The sequence below is a fragment of the Erpetoichthys calabaricus genome, chromosome 3, assembly GCF_900747795.2.
Source record: "Erpetoichthys calabaricus chromosome 3, fErpCal1.3, whole genome shotgun sequence".
Taxonomy (NCBI): Eukaryota; Metazoa; Chordata; class Cladistia; order Polypteriformes; family Polypteridae; genus Erpetoichthys; species Erpetoichthys calabaricus.
The window spans coordinates 261,733,563-261,755,614 of record NC_041396.2 but is presented as its reverse complement, the minus strand read 5'-3'; the positions used below and the strand labels follow the sequence as shown (position 1 = coordinate 261,755,614).

Below are 22,052 nucleotides of genomic sequence, written 5' to 3'. Positions count from 1 at the left end.
GACAGTTATTGCACAGATAATGTTTTATAAGTACAGATGCATATTCCATAAAGTGCAGATGCATGTGTGTTACTGAAAGTGCCATTGGGACACTAAAAAATCCTTGTGTGAGATTTTTCTGGTAAGAATGCCATACATTTTGAGGTGGTAGTTCTACTCACTAATTATAGCAGCAGAGAGTTGCAAAGTGTTATGTACTGATTAGCACTTGCAAGTAGTGCAGTGAAATGCTTATGTCCATGTGTCAAGAATGACTCCACAAGTCACTCATTAGACATATAGAAACAAAAGACCTGCGTGTGCGTGTGTATGTGTGAGTGTGGAGCAGACCGCTCTGCTCACACTCAGCTACAGCCATGGGAGTTGGTATGAATTCTACGGAGGATGTAAAGACTTATACAAGTGTGACTTGCAGGCGAGATGGTGCATGCATGCAGTTTTACATTTTTTTTTTTTTGCTGCTTGCTTGCTCCTCTTGTCATTCAGCCCAGTCAGACGAACTCAGCTTTGTGGTACATGCACATTGTATGTTTACACAATGAACTACCATACATTTGCCTGAGCCAGGTTCCAGCCTGTTTCGCTCAGTGCTACAGGACAAGATATGACCTGTCCTGGCCCACTTAGTGGACGCCTCTGCAAGTCCACCAATATAGTAAAACTGCCAGGGAGTCTTCAGTTTGCTTTGTGTGTGCTGAAGACCACATGCAGCTAGTACTATATATGAGACGTCCGGCATCCGTACCTTTGCCTGGGCGTGATGTCATCCAGTGTCCACAAGTGGGTGTAAATGTCTGAAGAAGAAACTAAAGGTAAGTGGCCGACATAGAATACTAAACCCTGCAGCGCAAGTCAGTGCATCACGGTGTCCAGCGTCCACAACAGGGCTTGAACATCCAATGAAGGGGAAAAAAAAAAAAAAAAATTAAAAAAAAAGAGGGATGTAGGGCTTATGGTGAACAGAATTTCATAAATGTACAACGTGACCAATACAGGCAGACGTACCAATTCACCATTAAGCCAGTTTTAACAAATGGGGGTTTTACTATGCTAGTAAATCTATAAAACAACAGAATAAATACATTGATTATGGAATTTTACACAACCCCAACTCTAAAACTTGCGGGTGAATAAAAAAAGCCTTCACTCTGTCATGTAGAATCAATTTTATTACTACACAAGTCCTAAAAGGACAATATTAGTTGTCATTTACAAGCAAACAATGACTGCCTTTACAAAAGGATATGCATTTTCAATCACCCGCTTAAACTCCAATAGCCGAGAAAGAACAGTCTCTTATGGCTGAAAGGAGACCAAAATAAAAACACCAAAACCACTCAAAACACATCTATTCAGTATGACTGCATGCCCACCTTAGCTGTGGTGTTTGTGATGGTACTCTACTATATATTTAGCCTGCTGCCTGGTATGCTAGGGTACCTGAGAAAGATCAAGACACAATGCTAAACATTGGATATTGCATGGGAAGTAGTTGGGCCCAAACTAGAAGCCAAATTTAAAATTTTAATAAAGTAATTGCTTTAAAAACAGAAGACGCGTAGGTGTTTATTGGAAATTATTTCCCTCAAACTCCAGGCTTGATGGCTTAATCAAGAAACGTCTAAAGTAGGCCACTCTTTTTAAACTGCTCTGAAGAGCAACAACATGTAAGACAAAAATTACCTGAAAGGTGAATGTTTTTGTACAGTATAATTCTTAGAAACATTAGTGTTAGGATTTAAAATATTTAATATATTAAAATACACTGAAATGCATTCAGTGCTTTTTGGATGTGGCATTTCAGTTAAAAAGGTGAGGGACAGGCTCTAAGAGAGCTCAAATTAATATAAAAAGTTTTCACTTGATTGCTTTCAGTTCAGAATTTTAGACCGGGAACCAACTGTCATCTTCCCCTGATATTTATATGCAATCCTGAAATAACAAAAAAAAAAAATAAAACAAGCATGTACATATGACCACCACCAGACTTTCTCTGTTTCCATTAACACCGACAGTCACACTTAGGAAAAAAAGCTCCATTTGGTGCTTGCTTTGGAAAAAGCAAGCCTGGAGGGAACCCAGTGAGGGAGGGATGGGAACCCTTCTTCATGCTTCACTCAGGGTACAATCAGAAAAAATGATTCTTAAATGTCGATCAACCATTAAAACTCTTTAAGACCACAATGGTACTATATTGTGCTGGTCTGCTCAAAGAACTGAGCAATTGAATTATTAACATACAATTGTGTTTTTAACCAGTTTCCTTTTCTAGAACAAAAACCTGTCAACAATGATCCTGGTTGAAAAAACTGTCTACGTCCATGGTTATCTTCCAGAACACTTTCTAACAGGAGTTTTGCATATGATAGTATCTCACAGGGTTAAAAGAAACAAGTCCTCATATAATACATAAGAACAAAGGAATACTTTTGCCCCTTAAAGTAGGCAGAACAAAGAGCAAAGGGCTCACAATACCCTCTCTTAGGAGCTGCTTGCTCCTGCACAGTCATCCTCATTTTTCTTCAGTTTTTTTGCTCTGATTGCATTCATTGCCTCCTCTATGGAGCGTGTGTCCCTTTTGTTTGCTACGGGTACTGTGGAGGAAAGAGATAGCATTCAGAAAACATAACCAAAGGTTCACATATCTCATGCAATGTGGACCAAGGCAGTAGAAAAATAATACTTTTGAAACCCCTCCTCAGTTTCAGATAGGCAAAGAAAGCAAGTAAGTGATACCGGATTTCCTTAGAGCAGTAGTTTCTGGGACATTTGGTCAATATCCTGACAGTACAAATGGTTTGGAATGACTGTGAATCTTCCAAACTATACTTGTAAACCCCCCAAAAAAGGACACTATATCCGTTTATTATCTTTAGGATTTCTAAGATGCTGGCACTTACCACAGCCATAGGCTTTATTGGCCTCTAGAGTGTGTGCAGCATCTTTGGCAGCTGCTGTGCCAATCAGATGGCTGTATTTGTCACGGTAATTGCTGCTGGGACACACTTCTTTTGGGCCTTTTTGAGATTCCAACTCTGCCTCCCTCTGTGCCTGCTCCTTAGGACAAGACAAGAGAAAAATGATGTCAACATCTTTTATTGAAAAACTTGCACTGTAAAGATGCAGCAAGGGATTCTCTTAGTTCTGCTATTAAAGCATTTGACTTACAGTCTGAAAAATTATAGTTTACACTCAGCACTGGTACAGACCTACCTGCCCTTAACCATTTTCCTAGCAAATAATAAACCACTGTAAGAGATTCAAACAATTTCAAATGAAAATTATACTAAAAGTTAATGGTTTCTTGGAGTCCAAATAACTTCTCTTCAAAATTTGACAAAAAAAATAAGCTCTGTCTACTACACAATGCAGATTTGTGTTTAATCGACTTTATTTTCCTGCATTTTTTGCCTTTATGATTAAACTTGCTAGTTTCAATACATGGACAAGTATCAGTAATCAAAACAATACTAGCATTTGCACTATGTTGTTTATGACTGGAGAGATTCCACTACAAAATGCTCTGTTCACATTTTTGGTGAGTCTTTAGGTTTATTTTGTTTTTTCACAATGCTATCATGGAGAGAGAGAGAGAGAGAGAGAGATAGTAACATGAAACATAGAATGTGAATGTGTTGTCATATTTATAAAAAAAAAAAAAAAAAAAAAAAAAAAAAAAAAATATCACATACTTCAGCTGACAGAAGCGCTTGTAGGCTAACTTTGATTATATAATGTTGTGAATTCTAAAATACAAAGCAGACAAATACGAAACCTCAGCTGAAACATTTATATCAGTATAGTGTTCAATGCATTTTGTTTGTGGAAAAAAGTTAAATAAAAAAAGGAAACAATAATGGTATACATGTGCCTATTGTAATTTACCTTTATGAAGCAACAATCAATTTTACATACAAATGGCATATCAAGCAGACTCACCCAGAACTAAAATTAGATTATTTGCTGATGTGTTAAGTTCTTATCAAGAATACTGTTGAGATTTCCAAGAATCATTTCAACAAATTAAAAAGAACAGAGTTCTTAATGTATGTATCCTAGATATATAGGCAAGATTTCAAGTTTAACTTCAGTCAGATAAAATGTCAACAACAAACTGAAATATGCAGAATTGAATTGTAATACTTAGAATTTTTTTTTTTTTTTTTTTTTAATACTACTGTATTATGACTCAAGTCTTGGAATACTATCATACTGTGGGGTTCTTTGTATTTCCCCATATCTGCTAGATATTTAAGAATACAAGAACATAAGAAATTTGACAAATGAGAGACCATTCAGTTCATCAAGTCTATTTGTTAAGCTAATAACTAAGTTGTCCCAATATCTCATTCAGATTCTTCACAAAGATTGTCAAGGTTTCTGCCTCAACTACATGCCTTGGTAGTTTGTTCCAGATTTCCACAACTGTTTGTGTAGAGAAGTGCTTCTTGGCTTCAATTTTAAATGCGCTTCCCTTTAATTTCCACTAATGGTTGTTGAGTATGTGATTCACACCTGAGCTGAAAGAATTTTGCTGGATCTACTTTATCAGTGCTTTTGATGATTTTAAATACTTAGATTAGGACCCCATGCCATGTCCTCTGCTCAAGACTAAACAGGTTTATCTCTCAGAGTCTGTCAGAGTAGGACATGTCCTTAATTCCTGGGATGCACGTTGTTGCGCTCCTCTGCACAGCCTCAAGTGCTATTATGTCTTTCTTGTATTTTTGTGACCAGAACTGCATACAATACTCCAGATGAGTTCTTACTACTGCATTATATACTGTAATTTGAGCAAAACGTCCCTTGACATCTATTCAACAGTTTTTTTTATATAACCTAACATTTTATTTACCTTTAAACTGTTTCTGAATATTGCTCAGTCAATGAAATAATTGTGTCAACACATACACCTAAATTCTTTTCAAAGGTTGCTTCATGTGTCTCCCATCTGGCATTTATAATTAACGTTCCTTTTGCCCATATGTAGCACTTTGCACTTTCCAACAGACCCTTGAGGGACTTTACTGATGACCTCACTCCAGATGAAGCATTGTGTGCTTATCTATATTTTTTTTGTCTCATGCTGGTTAACCAACTAGAGATCCAGTTTTGTAGGTTACCTCTGATGCCTACAGCTTTTAATTTCACAATTTATCTTTGGTGCGGGACCGAATCAAAGGCTTTTAGAAAGTCTAAGTTAACCATGTCATATGCTTGGTTTATGTCAACTATTCTGGTTGCTTCTTCAAAAAAATCTAAAAGATTGATTTGGCAGGAACTTCCTTGCATAAGCCCATATTGTCTGTTATTTAGCCAATTGTTTTTGTTTAGGTACTTTTCTTAATATTTTTTCCATAATTTTGCATGGCAAGACAGATTAGTTTGTAATTGTCTCCCTTCATGAGAGAGTCACATTTGCAACTTTACAATCCTCAGATATTTCTCCTTTCTGAAGTGACTGCTCAAATATGTCTAATAAGGGTTCATAGATGACACTTTTCACTTCTTTCAATTGGTAAAATCTCATCAAGTCTAGGGGTTTTATTAGTCTTTAGTATACTAAAGGCTCAAAGTCTGTTCTTACTTCTGCATGATGCATTCCATGTTTTTCTTATAAATACTTGGGTGAAATATTTGTTTAACTCATTTCATATTTCCTCCTCATTTTCAATGATTTCTCCATTTTTACCTAAATTATACTGTATTAAATTCTCTTTTATTGTCTTTTTACTGGAGTAGGTGCTGAAAAAGCTGCTTGCCTTGGCTTCATTAGCAATTTTTATTTTGCCTTCTCTTTTGACGTTTCAAGTGCTTTTTTTATCTCTTGCTATGGTGTCTGGTATTCTTCTACATTAAAATTATCTGGTGTTTTAAAAATTTTCTTGTACAGTGAGTGATCTTTTCAGTTTTACTTTTTAATTAATGCTCTTATTTATCCATTTCAGTTGATTTTTTTTTCTTTATGTACTATTGGTTTTCAGAATTAACTATTTTGTATATGGATTAGATGTCCTGCGGTGGGTTGGCACCCTGCCCAGGATTGGTTCCTGCCTTGTGCCCTGTGTTGGCTGGGATTGGCTCCAGCAGACCCCCCGTGACCCTGTGTTCGGATTCAGCGGGTTGGCAAATGGATGGATGGATAGATGGATATGGATTAGAAGACATGAACTTTTTTTTGGAATTTTTGCTTTCCCATTCTATGTTTTGTAGATACTCCCTCATCCTCATAAAAACTGCTTCCCTCAAGTTGTAAGTCTTTGTCTTGGTGTACATTTATCTCAGATTTTACTATGTTGTAATAACTGTTGCTTCAAGTATCAATAAAGTCTGTTTTTAATACTCTGTCGTTGTTGTTTGAAAAGATGAGATCTAGACAGTCATCATCACGCATTGGGTTTGAGACAAACCTGGGCAAAAAAAATTATTTGCCATTTGCATTATTTCAGTGTCTTCTTTTGTATTCTTGATAGGGGCTTCCCGATCAATATTTAGAAAGTTAAAATCACCCATGACCACTAAATCCTCTGTTATTTGATTAAATAAAATGCTATTATCTAACCCAAGGGTCGCCAACTCCAGTCCCGGAGGACCACCGTGGCTGCAGGTTTTCATTCTAATACTTTTCAGAATTAGTGACCTGTTTTTCCTGCTAATTAACGTCTTTTGAACTAATTTTAATTGATTTGCTCTTGAAGACTCGGACCCCTTAATTGTTTATTTTTCCTTAATTAGCAGCAAAACAATAATGAGATACAAAATGAGCCAAAACAACTGGTGTCCATCATACAATATCTGAAAATAAAGGAAGGTGAAGATCTCAGGAATGCTGATCGGCTCAGGTCCCCAAAACATTTTAACAGTGCTCTTAGAAAAAAGAAAATCAACAATTTCAGAAATGTCTGCTAATGCACCACGAGAGCAGCAATAAGCCACAAAATTAAAGAACTAGTTTAATTAATGACAGGAATGGGCACCTCATTAAGCAGCCGGTTGGAGTGAAATTGGTTGGAGTTTGACGCCCTGACTTAGTTGGTCTTCTGTTGGCTCACTCACTTCACATTTCATTTCTGTTTGGGTGCCATTTAAGGAAAGAAATGAAGCAATTCAGAGGAACGATGAAGAAATCCAGGAGAACAAATCTTAAAAAAGCAATTCAATTATAATGAATTCAAAAGAAGTTAATTAACAGCACAAACAGGGCACTCAATTAAAAAGGGTTAGATTGAAAACCTGCAGCCATGGTGGTCCCTCCAGGACCGAACTTGGCAACCACTGATCTAACCCATCAGAATTTGGCCATCTGTAGGAAACTACAATAACCAGATCTCTGGCTTTCTTCCTTACTAGTTTAACCCACAGTGATTCTGACAGGTTTCCTTCTTCCAACTTGAAGATATGGGCCTGAATATTATTTTTCACATATAGTGACACATCCCCTCCCTTCTTTATCTCTCCTGAAGCATGTGTAGCCAATAATATATTCCTCTCCATCACTCTCATTTAGCTATGACTTTGTAATTCCTGCAGTAACATAGTCCTAGTCGATACTGCTGCTTCCAGTTCATGCATTTTATTTGTAAGGCTTCTTACATTAAGGGGCAAACATTTTAAACGATGAAAGCTTATTTTTATGTTTTCCGTTGAGTTTTCTTTAGGTCAGGTTGACTGCTTCTTTCAGTCAATACAAACTTAGTTTAAATGTTTGAACATTTTCCTGGAGATTCTAGCTTCTAGAAGGTTTTTTCCTTTCTCTTGAATATTTTTGTCTTCATAACCTATTCTTCCTGTGCTAAGCAGAGTTGGGATCAGTTTCTGATGTTTGACGACAACTTGGTAAAGTGTAACTGACCTTCAATTTACGCTTTTCCTCAGCTAGCTGTGGGTCCCACTCTTCACCCTTTCGATAGGCTTCAAGCTCTTCATCGGAAGGTGCAAACTCCTGCCACAAGTTCAGAAAAAGGGTCACATGAGAGAGAGAGAGAGAGAGAGAGAATGAATGAATGAAATAAAAACCCTCACCAAATATTTACATAAGATTTATCCATAAACAAGCCTTCTTAGCATTTTGTGATACTATATGCTAAACAGAAATGAAACCTAGTGGTAACTCTTTCTAACAGCACGACTCTTATTCAAAGATAGAGCATCTTAGTTATACTATGGTTTCTGCATTTGGAATAATACTTCTGAAAAATATCTTGTCTGATTTCCTTTTTGTTTAGCAAATGTGAGATTCTTTAGAAGTTTTACTTCAGAGAACAGCATCCTGTACAGTTCACGTGATAATAAGAAAATTCAAGAAAATGTGCTGATTGCAGAAGTGGCAGCGATGGAACAATTGTTGGGCTGAATGGAGTATTCTTATCACAAGTTCAACATACTACAAATGAAGGAGAGAGTCTTTCTTCAGATACCCCATGAACCACTGAATGAAATGCTTCCTGGTTTCTGTTTTTAATGCAGTTTCTCATCAATGTCTTCATACACACTATTCACTCGAGTTTCACGATTTATTCAAATTTTGTTTCCTTATTAATCGCATCTACACATCTCAGAATATACAAATAAAAACCAGTAGGTCCCTTTTTACTAAACTACTCAGTATTTTGATTGATTTAGTATAACACTGGTTAAAATTTGGTTTGAAGAACATTAACATGAGCTGCATTAAAACTGTAATACAAAGACAACTGCAAACTTTTTACTTCTTACTTTGAAGTGCTATGCCAGGCTTTTGCAGTCACCATTTTCAATTGCAGTATATTTTGGCAAATTTCCAATTTTAAGTACGTTCTCAGCAACTGAAATATATTTATCTAATGTATTTAAAACCAGGAAGCCCACCCCCACCCCTCTCCTCCCGAAAAACTGTGCTGGCATTATTTCTTGAGTCATTTCCTTGCTGCATACATAAGCACTAGCCAATGAGTCAGCATGCCTCCTCTTGTACACAGACAAAATGTTAAGCTATTGTATGGCTAACAGTTATTAAATGACATCACAGATAACAAGACTAAGCCACTTCTGCAGGTAATCATCATATACTAGGACTACCAAGTTTCACACAGAAAAATTGTATGTTTTGAAACATCTGCACTCCACATTTTTATCTGACCATCACTTAAAGGTGGATCTAATAGTCTCATTTAGCTACTGGCTATTTTTCTTAATCAAATTATAAACTGGTCTTTCTACTTTTCATTCAGATGACAAGCGTGTATCAAGTACTGTGCCTTTGTAATACTGCTGCGATACACTCTTACCTTACACTCTCTGAGAGTTTACCTTTACAACTGTTTTTCTCAGTCAAATAGGTTGCTGAGAAGTACACAAGCAGACCTCTCAGCTGAATGACATGCCTTCAAATATTTGATTGTATTTTTCCATACTGTTATCTCTGTTCATCAGCTCATCAATCATTTCTGTGTATCATATGCTGTGCTGTTCTTTTTTTCCATAAAAAGTCAAGGTCATGGGTGTCTGCAGGGTGGACATTACCCCCCCCCCCCCCCCCCCCCCCCCCCAACGGAAAGCCAAGTTTTTTTTGTTGGTTTTTTTTTTTTTCAAATCTATCATTGCATTTTGTAACTTTTACTTTGCTGAATACACCCTCAACAGACGACTGCATATACTTACAAATTATGAAAATGGCATAAGCAAATAATAAATTAGGTACAGGAATTAATGTAGAAAAAGGTCCCAAACTTTTATTTAGTTAGATTCACCTTTCTTTTTTGTTTGTTTGTGAATTGTAATGAATGTAACAAATTGATGAGTGCAACATCACATCTGCAGGTATTCAACTTTTGTTTTCATATTGCAGTTAACGAAATCAACTGAAAATTTTTAAAAGGCTTATGCCACTTTGTGATAAAAAGGTGATATGTAATGGAGTTTTCTGGGGCCACAAAAAGTAAAAGACCTAAAAGAGGTTCTGCAGTCTGGTTTGGCTTGGTGTTATATCCCCCACCCCCCTGCAGTTACCTCACTGACGGCCACATTATTGGTATTTCATGTCTATGTCAAAAACTCCAGGATTACCTCTTGGGCACAGCCATCAGCAGTGTGTCTGTCTGCCGAGAGAGCGGTGACTGTGTTGCGAGGTTTACTTACTTTGGCAGAGATATTCATGTCTCTGGTGACTCTGTGAAGTCAGTAGATGTAGTGGGAGAGCATGGGGGGCCATGAGGTCGCTGGAAAGGGGCGTGTGGTGCTCCCGATATCTATGCAAAAGAACGAAGGTCCAAGTCTTTAAAGTCCTGGTGCTTCCTGTCTTGCTATTGTGAGACATGGAAGCTACTCAGTGACCTGTGATGAAGACTGGACTCCTTCGGTATGGAGTCTCCTCAGAATTCTTGGGTACCGCTGGTTTGACTTTGTGTCAAACGAAGGGTTGCTCATGGAGTCCCAAATGAGGCACATCACTTGCTTTTTTTTCTCTAAGGTCTGGTATGGTTTTTAGCACAAAGAGTCTTTTGTTTTTGTCCCTTTCTACTTTTCTTTTTCCTACACTACTGGGCCCTTTCTTTGAATGACTATCATTTTTTTTGATTTGCAGTTCATTAACTAATTAAATCTACAATTTCATAAGAGGAGAGACACCTTGTGGTCTCAACTGAGGCTAGTACATACTTAAATAAATTATTTAATTTTTTTTTTTTTTTATATATAAAGTCTGGTATAGTTTTCAGTACAACAGGGTTTTTTGTTTCTATCTCTTTTTTTCTTTTCTTTTTTGCTGCACCACTAGGCTGTAGTTTTAAATGACCATCTATTTTTTGATTTGCAGTTTGTTAACTTATTAAATGCATAATTTCAGAAGAGAGACCTATGAGACACCTTCTCTGATCAAACATCACCCTTGTCAACCAGCTATTATTCAATTTTCTTTTATATATGCTTCTTATTTGTCTTATTGGATTGGTTTATAACCATGAGGATCAAAATAAGTCAGTGATGTGTGCTGCACAACAGATTGCTGTGATTACCGCCAGCATTGTAGACAAAAATGTGGACTTTTCTCATTATTAGGCATTTTTCACCCTCAAGTGAAAATTGCATTTTGAAGTGTAAGGATCATCCCTGTGTTGCCAACTTTCAGCTGCAAGTGAGCATGGAGATGGTGACACAGTTTTAAAAAATGGACAATCCGATGGCTTTTTTTTGGAGGTTCCCAACAGTGTCCAACCAGTATTCCATCTGCATAGCAATTGACTTACAGCAAATTACACACATTTCTATGCAAAAAAAAAAAAATCAATCAAAAATTAAGTATACAAATAACAGAGAAACAGCCATTTCCCTTGGTAAAATTCAAATTATCCCAGCTAGTACTTAAAAGAAAATATGTTAATTAGTCTACACTTATCATTAAAACATTAACTGATTCCGACCACACAGATCCACACTCTACCAACTCCATTCTTGTGCCAGCCATCCAAGAATGCTAGTCTGCCTTCTCCATGCGTGGTGTGAGGTTAATAAAATCAAATTAAATTTCTTATAACAAAAGTTGAAATTTTACCCAGGTGAAGATATTAAAAAGTATACACATCAGTTTAAATTTCAATAAAGTGAATTACTCAGACAATAAAGAACTTGGCTAAAAGTGTTAAAGGTGTTAAAAGGTTTTCCATTTGGACCAGGACTTAAAATGCTTCTTTGTATCCATTAGGCATGTTGTATATCAAGGAGAAAGCATTAAGGAAATTCCCTATATAACCATTCCTTGGTTTATGCTGGAAAAAAAAAAAAGAAAAAAAAAAAAAAAAAGGAGGAAAAAAAGACTTGCCTTTTTGAAGATCATGACATACCGGCTCTCTTCATCATCTCCAAATGAAAAAGACGTCAGCCCAGCCACCTCTGCAACATCATGACTAAAAATAGGCAAAAAAATACGTGAATTAAAACTAAATTAGTTTGTATATCGTAAAAAGTGAAGTCACAAATAAACACATGGATGGAATGGTATACATGCAGTGAGCATTGCTGGTTTATAGCACTCGGGCCCTGGTTGATTTTCCAGGCAGACAAGCCTTGTGTAACAAGATAAGTTCAGGATTTTTACAATTTACCAGTTAAGTGAAGATATCCTGTTCATACAATAATAACGTACCAATATGTGAAAAAGTATGTACACCCCATTAAACGTTTTCTCTTTTTTACCATATGTGGACATAAAGATTTGACCTTCATTTAAACAGTTTCTTTAGATGAAGGTGATATAATTTGGGGGAAAAAATGTAAACTTTGCAAGAATTTATTCAACCAAAAATGAAGAGGTAAGTACAACTCCTTGGCTCTACTAACTGATATTGCCCCCATTGGCAGAAACACCCTCAAATAAGCATCTCCGATAAACTCTCTACCAGTGTCTGACATTAACTAGTTTACCCCACTCCATTCAGAATCTTTCAGTTGGACAATGTTTGTGGGGTGTCTGGTGCGCACAGCCCATTTCAAACCTCTCCCCCCTCCCACACACACACAGCACCTGAATGGGACTCAGATCCAGGCTTTGGCTTGGCCATTACAGAACCCTAAATGTCTTTATTTCTAGCCATTCTGGTAGATCTTGGTGGATATTCTGTTAGGGTTAGAGTCACTGTAATATTGCAAAGTCCACTTTTAGTTGAGCTTCATTCTTCTGACAGATAATCTTACATTATCAAGCAACCTCTAGTACAATGAATAAGTTGTAGAGGATTTTATGATGGAGGATGCCCAGGCCATGATTCAGCAAAGCAGGCCCAAACCGGAACATTTCAACTATGGTATCAAGTTGGTATCAAGTTCCTCTGGTCAAATGTCATCTTTGGTTTTTGCCAAACATGTCTTTTGATACTGTGGCCAAACAACTCAATGCCTTGTCTGTCCTGAACACATGGTTCCAGATGTCCTGGGGTGTGCCTTGGTGTCCTTGACCTGATGTTCTTTCTGGAAAACAAAGGTTTCCTCCTGGCACACCTCCCATGTAGATCGAATATGTACAGCCTGTTTCTAATGGTAGACTCATGTACTTTGACATCAGTAATGGTAATAATTTCCCGAAGGTCCTGTGATGAAATGTTTGGGTTCTTGGGATGTTTGGTGACTTCATTCAGCACCTTGTATTCTGCTCTAAGGCTGAATTTGCTGAGGTGGCCTGGCCAAGTTGGCAGTTATTTCAATTCTTCTCCGCTTGTTGTTGATCTTTCAGAGAGCTGAATGGCTGATTTCCAATTGTTTGGAGATCTTTTTGAATCCCTTCTTAGACTCATAAGCATCCATAACTTTATTTCTGGAGGTCTTAAAGAACTCTTTTCATCTAGACCTGATAAGACACACTTCAACTACTAAGAGCAAACCAAACATAAATGTGCAAGTTTTAAATGAGACAGGTTCCTCTGAGATCCTCTCTAATAATGTTCTAATCATTTTCACCTGATCTGATATATCCAATTCTAATTTTAGGTATTTGAGGTAATGATAAATGTAGGAGTGTGCTTATTTTACCCCAAAATGTGAACTCTGCATTCATGTTCATTTAAAATTATACGATGGACTATATAATGTAAATGTACTTTGATGATTGTTATATCTCCTTAATCTAAAGATAATATTTAAATGAAGACCAAATCTTGGAGTTAAAAAAAATAAATAAATAAAAATCATGGGGTGTGCCTACTTTTTCCACATAATTACATTAATCCTGAATACAGTAATCCCTCGCTACTTCGCGGTTCACTTTTCGTGGATTCACAACTTCGCGGATTTTATATGTAAACATATCTAAATATATAACGCAGATTTTTCGCTGCTTCGCGGGTTTCTGCAGACAATGGGTCTTTTTACTTCTGGTATTTGCTTCCTCAGTTGGTTTGCCCAGTTGATTTCATACAAGAGATGCTATTGGCAGATGGCTGAGAAGCTACCCAATCAGAGCACGCAGTTAAGTTCCTGTGTGCTGCTGATTGGCTCAGCGACGGAGTGCTGCATTAACCAGGAAGTCTCATCTCACTCATTCAGCATTAACGTGCTCTTGCTACTGCATTCAGGGGATTATCACCTTCATCGTCATCATTTTTACTGCGCAGCATATTCATCACCATCATCATGTCATATATAGCTACGTGTACTTCGCTATACAGTAAGTGTAATCTTATCTACCGATTTCATATTGTTTAGCAGTTGTCCCTGTTATTAACAGAGTAAAGGGTGGGTTGTAAACAATACAGGGAGGGTTTAAAAACGTCCAAATACACGTTTAATAATTAAATAAATATGGTGTCCCTACTTCGTGGAAATTCAGTTATCGCGGTCGGCCTTGGAACCTATCTCCCGCGATAAGTGAGGGATTACTGTACTGTTATTGGTGGACAAAACAATAGTTCTTATTTTTCCATGTGAAAGTAAAATAGAATAATAACATGCAGTAGGGTGGAATTATGGTTCACCAGTTTATTCAAGTTGTCCAACTCAAAACTAAAACTTCAAAGCAAATAATTTTCACTTTCAGAAACATGAATAATAACTTAAGATGATACAGAATTTACTTTATTATAAAACATTTCAGTTATAAAAGACTTACTGTAAAATCAATATCATGTAAATAACGAATAAATTATAAAATGCTGTAGATTGAAATGGAAGAATGCACTTTTGAACAGAAAAAAGTCAAACTTGGATAACTTTGCTAAGACATTATACTGTACTATATAAAAACTACACAGGGGAATGATTTTGTTGTGGCAGAAAGAAACATTTCTCCCAGGACAATAAACCACTAATTGAACAATAAAAACTACCATGGGCTCTCAATACAGTTCTGAGGCTATCTGTGCTATAATTGAGCCATGGACAAAGGGTTTGCTTTCTGTGTAGAATCAGAAATTTATTGACCAATCACCTTTTCTTAAGTGCCAATGATGGTACTAAATGAAACATTTAGTTTATTACAAAATCTGTTTCATGTGAACTGTTAATGATGCTCCACTATCTAGAAACCAGCACTAGGCTAAGGCAAGGGACAATTATGCCTCCACACTGAGGTAACCTACTAAACCATAATCTCTTTGTTTGGCTATGACCTGTCAAAAATTGTCAGGCTGTAAAGTGTGGGGAGACAAGCAAGTATAAATGCGGAAAATTAAGTATTCTGAGCAGATGAATATCTCAATTAAGTAATAAATGACTCTTACAGAATGCTCCTCTCAATCTTGTTCATGGGCTGGTACTTCTTCTTTTTGGAGTCACTATCTTGGATGAAGTCTGAAACATCTTTTTCCATCTGTAACAGTGGAAAATGATTACTCTCAAATCGCGTGGCTTTATCTAAGCTGAAACTACATTTTACACAGCCAGTTCCATAGTTACCTTCTTTCTGAAGTCTGCTTTTTTCTTTTTTTCCTCCTCCTGCATCTTTTTCAAGCGTGCAGCTTGCTCTGAAAGATGTTTTTACACAATTAGTCATAAAAATCTAGTATGTAACATATTCCATCCATTCATTTTAGAAGACTGCTTATCCAAAACCGGTCTTACAGGGAAGCTGGTGTCTATCCCGGCAAACATCAGGCGTAAGGCAGGAACAACACTTTTATTAAACTCTCTTTATAGTAACGGAGTGAAATTTTACTTTAACAACCATACAATATCAACACATTTTTATAATAATGTCCACGATGGAAAGAAATTGAAATAACTTTCAAAATGTAAAAGTTTATGGTGCATGCCACAGTAATCTCCAAAAATGCAATTCCAGGTAATGATACATCAAAAAAACAGTTCTGCAAGTCTTAGCATTGCTATATTAAAACACACACACAAACACAGGAAAGGCAGACAACGCCACTCTTGAATTTGCACTCCTAGTCTATTTAAGAGAAATAAATACAGAATCACAAACATAAATGAAAAATGCTAGGAAGTCAAAGTCAAATGGTAAGAGCAGTTTTTACATTAGCTGAACTGTCCAACTCCTCAGTACCCAAGTGAACACTAACAATATAATAAACTTTTAATCATTCATTAGAGGTCATACATAAACTTGATAGGTTTTCTATTCAGTTTTCATTTCAATTAAGAGTGCCTGAAAGAAGACATCAAAATTTATATTCAAGAAGACAGTAATCTTGAAAAATGACTGACTTCAAACTGATACATTAATTTCTTTGTCTGGCATGATCAGGATTCTTTACCATTCACTGTTCACCTCTTAGTAAGTGTACGTACTGAACAAATTTTGTTTAGATTGTTTTGCCCTATGGTAATCTGTTTTTGTTTTAGTCCTTTTAATACTCAATACTGTGCCAAAGTCATATTTATTCATTTTCCAAATATGCCTTGTCTGTTTGAGGAGGGTTGGTGGAAATCTTTGCTGGCTCAGTTTATAGAGAATGAGACTTCTGATGCTGATGCCTCTACTCCACTGAGACACACACTACACAGATCAGCATCTGCACACGGATCTGCCTGTGGTCCAGTGATTTGTAAAGCTCTCTGCAATCCATCATGTCCTTCAATTCTACTGTCTTTAAATAGGACTGACAGCAAAGGAATGAGACCCCTAATGTGGGGAGAATCCCTTAATTCAGAATACATAGACAACGCTGCATGGAGCTCTGCTGTGATTTATTCACTTTATTTGTGACAATTAGGAAATTTATTTGAAATTAAAAGTACTGCATATCACATTAGGTTTCAATAATGTGTCACACACAGATTATCATTTTTGTTATGTATTATTGTTTGTTATACCTTAGGTGTTACAGTGTTTTGAAAAAGCAGATAAAGCTGTCAGTTGGTAGTTAAACTACTGAATTATACTTTCTTCTCTGAAGCCTAACAGCAAGACAATTTTGCAGGAAGTGAAATTAAGCTTCATTATAGCAGGGCACAATACTTTGCCTCACGCTACTGTTAAAATGTGATGTGTATTTGTGAGAACACAAATTGTTACGTGTGGAGCAAGTGATTTAAGATGTGCAAATGTATATGCATTATAAGAATTACAGAGAGAGGTTAAACAGGTTTGTGAATGTTATGTTACACTGAAATATTTCTAAATTGGCGTTATGGGAACTGAGTCTATGCTGGGTGAGCAAGGCAGGACCCAACCTTGGACACTGTGTGTGCATTGGACTTTATATTTTCTGTATGTTAATAACAGCGCCTTCAATGTGTAATTTACATAACACTGTTTCATGTAATTGAAATTAACACCCATCTTTTTATTGTATTGTATAATGCATTAACTGCAAGTTGGACTATAATGTTAACAGATTACTCACAATTGTCCTGTAGTCGAACTTTTATTATAATCACATGTTCAATTTACACTGTAGTTTCCAGCTGAATTCAGAGTATGTTTTCACAGGAATATATTAGTTTTCCTGAATGTACCATTTAAAATTCACTTATATCTTTTTTAGTGTGTAAATAAGCATTCAGAAAATTTAATAAATATGGAGATTCTGTCCAGGATACGTTGTCTGCCATATGCAGCAGCGCCTATGGAATATCAACAGCCATTATACTAAACTGCTCACAAAATACAAACTCACAAAATGAACAAGAATTTAGAACCCAAAGCAAATTCCAAGTGCTTAAACTATGGCAGCAATGCAGTATTATTTTCATTTCTACAAGCTGCTGTAATTGAACAACACTTCTAAGTCCAAAATGTCTAATGAAAAGAGAGACCCAACACTACCCAACAAAAGTAGAAATAAATTAAAAACAAAGAATTTCATTCAGTGTAGCCTACAAAGCTGATGTAAAAACCATGGTCAAAATACTCTTTTTATAACATTCTTTTAAATTTTTTCGGTGTGGGAATACCTTTCTCTTGTATTCTCTTTTGAATTTATGTATATTTGCTTTGTACATTATAATGTACAAGTCACACTTAACATTAGCTAATATTTTAATCTCGCTCGCTCTTTGTAATGGTGTGTACAGTGAATGGCACCATATAACAGAAATACACTGAATTAAATAAAAGGACAGTTTAGGAATATCCGGTATGCACTACACCCAAATGAATTTTTGTTTTTGACATGCCACACAAAAAAGAAAGGGTCTTAAAAGGTACAATTCCTCAGCCACATCTTTTCCATTTTCTCCAAATACAGACGTCTACAGCTCAAGGTATGCTGCATTCTGAATGACGCTCATCTGTTTTTCTTCTGCCTAAATTCTCTTAACTTCTTCAAGGTAAAGTAAGCTGCTGTTCGAGACTGAATTTCTACTTTAGATCTTCTTGGAAGAAGGCTAAGGAGTTATTTATGGGCTTACAAGGAGTTGCTTGTAATAAATGGAATACTTTGTTCTGCTTTTGAGTAGACTACACCCCAGTAAGAAGAATAGGATGATACTGGGTATACTTATGCAGAACTCCTTGACATGTGGGGGGTGTGCTGGGTTTGGGAAATGTTAACATTATACAAAGTTATTGTCTGTCTGTATACCTGCATTGTTATCACTCTTTAATTCAATATTTTCTTTATCAATATGCCGCTGCTGGGGTATGTAAATTTCCCCTTGGGATTAATAAAGTATCTATCTATCTATAATAAAGATCCTGTGTATTGCGAGTTATCAGATTTAAACTTAAGACATAACACACTGGCATGAGTCTAAAAAAATGTATTGATGTTTTCTGCTGGTTTATTAGTTTTTTTCAGGTTCTTCAGGCTAAAATATGCTTTTGACAGTGGTGCCAGCAAAATGTGGAATTGCTTACATCCCTTGTTCTTTTTTTGTGAATAATCACTTGAGCCAATAACATAAGTAAGAGTTTTCTTTGGAGTCATTACATTTAAAGGGATGGATTATTATGTGGTGAATATTCTTTTATATCCAAAAACAGGTTGAGAAATAATGCACCGTTGGAACAACTATTTTTAAAACACTGAAGTAGAGATTTATATATCAGTGACTATTGTGCCTATTAACATGAATATCTGCAAGGAGTTACACAAAAGCAATTAAAACTCTTTGCCTAATAAATTTTTAGTTTAATAACTTGTAAAATATTGCAAATCACCATCATTTATTTAGGGACTGTGCTACCAAATATGTTCCCTTCTACTCCTTCCCAGTTGTTAGCTAAATGATTTTAGATAGATACACAGAACTTTATTTGTGTTGGATCCACACTGTGCAGCATACGAGTGTAACACACACTGTCCAAAATGAGTGTATTTGCTAAAGCCCCAAGTACAAAACTCACAAAACTTTTTTGAAGGAGAATATTTTGCACTAAAGACTTCTCTAACAAAACAGAATAGTTAAAACTCATACAGCTTCTTACTTATCACAGATGGATTAAATAAATGAGCACTCAAAATATATTTGAGGTCACGTCCGAACCCAGAGAAAAGCCATTTTTTGTTTGCTGCACTTACACAACCCGGTGTAGGTTACTGTATGTTTTATATATCAGCTACCAGATGGGGCAGAACACTTCCACTGCTTATATCCCGTAATCAATTCAGTTACACCCGAGACGGCACTTGAGTGTCCCTTTCTTTTTTTAAACACCCCAGAACACCTTTTAAGGATGTTTTTGACTGAATGACCGCAACATGTTTTTGCAGAACTGAGTGATATTATACTATATAGTTATCATTAATCCATAACTCTAGACTTTCAGTCTTTTTTTACTAATTATAGCAAGGTGCGTTTTTGAACAAAGAAAGGTTGCCTATAGTCATCTTAAAAAGTCCCTTTACACCATAACAAAGCTTCCCAGAAAGCTGCGATATTAATATTTAAAACACTTCAGTGATCGACAGACACACGCACCAAGCACACAAAGGCATGTGCTGCAGTGTACAGCCAATCAGCGGATTCGGGGAGGTGGGCCCTATCACAGCAAATGTCGCAAAAGACAGCTGTCGAACACGGCCCGTTAAAAATGTGGGTTTTCGGTAGCACTGGGGGTTCTATGACTACTCATTAGTTTCTACGATGTTTGTAAAGACCTAGTGCACGTTTTGTTACGTACCTCGGGCTTTTCGCCGACTCTCCTGATCTCCGACGCTAGGAGGTTTCTCCATCGAGCTCAAAATTGAACCCAAGAGGTCCGCCATCTTGGACTGACTGACAAATCCGTGTCGCGTGCCTTAAAGGCGTCGACGCATGCGCGCCAAGCACTGTCGGCCGACGGCTATTGCGCGGGCTTCTAAAAGGCGCCGCATCCCCCCAACGCTGTTCGTGAATTTCGTTTGGCGTGTTTTGAGGTGACGCTTGTTTAGAGTCTTGTGGGTTTACTTTTGGAATGTGGCACCTGCAAGAGGCCAATTTATGTAAGCAATTGAATTTTATTATTATCTATGCACACCACTAAAACAATTTATTTAGTAATTTAGTGGAATAGTTTGTCACATACTCGAGTTCCAGTATCAGTGGATGAAGTTGGTGCATAATTTCATCAAATATGACATTAAGACGGGAAGGACAAATATGTCTGAACATCCATTTTCTGTTTGTTTTAGAACCTGCCTTAATCCAAATGAGAGGGGGAGAGAGTTGGAGTCAAATCCTTTTTACTTGATATAACACCTTTTTGGTGTTAAAATGAATTCCAGCACACATTTAAGAGGCATTTGTATTTATGCAAACCAATGCATTTGTTCAGTTTCACTCTGGTGACGTTGTATGTCCTGGTTAGGGTCATGGTGTTAACCTACTGCACTTGAATAACCAGGTCAACATTCCTCTAACAACATTTTTGGCACTTCTGGGGATTTCTTCGTTGCTCCCAAACTAGTTACGGATACTAGTCCTGGGTCTGCTGTAGTCGGCTCTTCTATAGGTTATGTACAGTACAGTAAATTGGAAGTGCTGAAGTAACCCCATGTGGTTGTGTGCATGAATGGGTCCAGCTCTGAAACTGCACTTCCTGCATTGCACACAGGGCTGCTGGGATAGGCTCCAGTCCCTTGCCACCTTGAATTGGATGAAGATGGTTTGAGAAAGTTCTGTTATTGTTCATGCATTTTATCTACTGAGGCTGAAAAGTACTGGGCCACACTTACCAACTAGTGGTAGAGGTAATAATAGTAGTAGTTAGTAGTAATAGCAATATTGACACATATATTACAATATAGTGAAGTTCCTCCTTGCAGCTGATTAAATTTGCATTAATCTAACGATTAATCCAGAGGGAATCACATAATTACAGATGGACAAGCACAGAATTCAGACTTTGGGAAATGTGTGGCAGATGAAATTTAATATGAGTAAATTTACTTAAAATTATTATACATAGGAAATAAAATTGTTACATGTGAATAAATAGCGGTGAGTCTGAAAGAACACCTTTTGAAAATGACCTACGAGTTGAAGTGGACTTTTGTCATGGTAGGATAGTATGGTGACGCTATTTCCCTTTGTACTCTTTAGTATGTAGACCTTAGCAGAATGTCTCAAATCCTATCCATAGCCTTTAAATGATTATTCTTACCAGCCTGCAGTTAAATACCTCTCATTTCCTTTTACATAACCCAGGCAATTGCATACAGTACCAGAACAGACAGGAGGAAAAGTTACGCTTTATTCACGTATCTACTATATAATAAAACACTAAGGTCTATGTATATCCTGTCTCTCAGAGAAATCTGATTGGGCAGTTTGGCTTTGATGTCGTGATTGAAAGTGAAGATGCAAGTGTAAGACACACTAGGAGGAGTAACCGCATAAAAGGTCTGCTCAGAGTCACCTTCAAAGATGGGAAATATAAAAGCAGACAGGAGGAAGCAAGGCGTCTTGAAAATAATGACAGTCTGAGAAGCAGGCTTTACGGAAATGCACTCAACAGAGGGAGTGTTGGGCAGGAGAGATTGGGATATGCAAGGATACTGTGAAAAGGTGCTGTATGTACGTGTAGAGCAAGAGACATATTTGTTAATTCTATTACCTGTCTTTAATGTGGCTAATAAAACGTAATATTCCTGAAATACAGGGTGAATCGAAATTAGGTTAACACTAATTGTTTGTTTTTATCTCAACCACACCTTTCCAGGTCGATGGATAGGTCGTGGTGGACCATTGCCGTGGCCTCCACA

The 22,052-nt window shown here is 36.8% G+C and overlaps 1 protein-coding gene across 1 annotated transcript; it reads right to left on the bottom strand.

Moving 5' to 3' along the window:
• Positions 1-1,869: 1,869 nt before the first annotated feature.
• spag7 (sperm associated antigen 7) lies at positions 1,870-20,135 on the bottom strand. Its single transcript, XM_028798160.2, has 7 exons — positions 19,991-20,135; positions 15,358-15,425; positions 15,183-15,271; positions 11,795-11,879; positions 7,853-7,942; positions 2,901-3,057; positions 1,870-2,594 (listed from the first exon to the last, which is right to left on the bottom strand). Exons 1-7 carry the CDS (start codon positions 20,073-20,075, stop codon positions 2,482-2,484), a joined length of 687 nt encoding a protein of 228 aa, XP_028653993.1. The 5' UTR covers positions 20,076-20,135; the 3' UTR covers positions 1,870-2,481.
• Between the last annotated feature and the right edge of the window lie 1,917 nt (positions 20,136-22,052).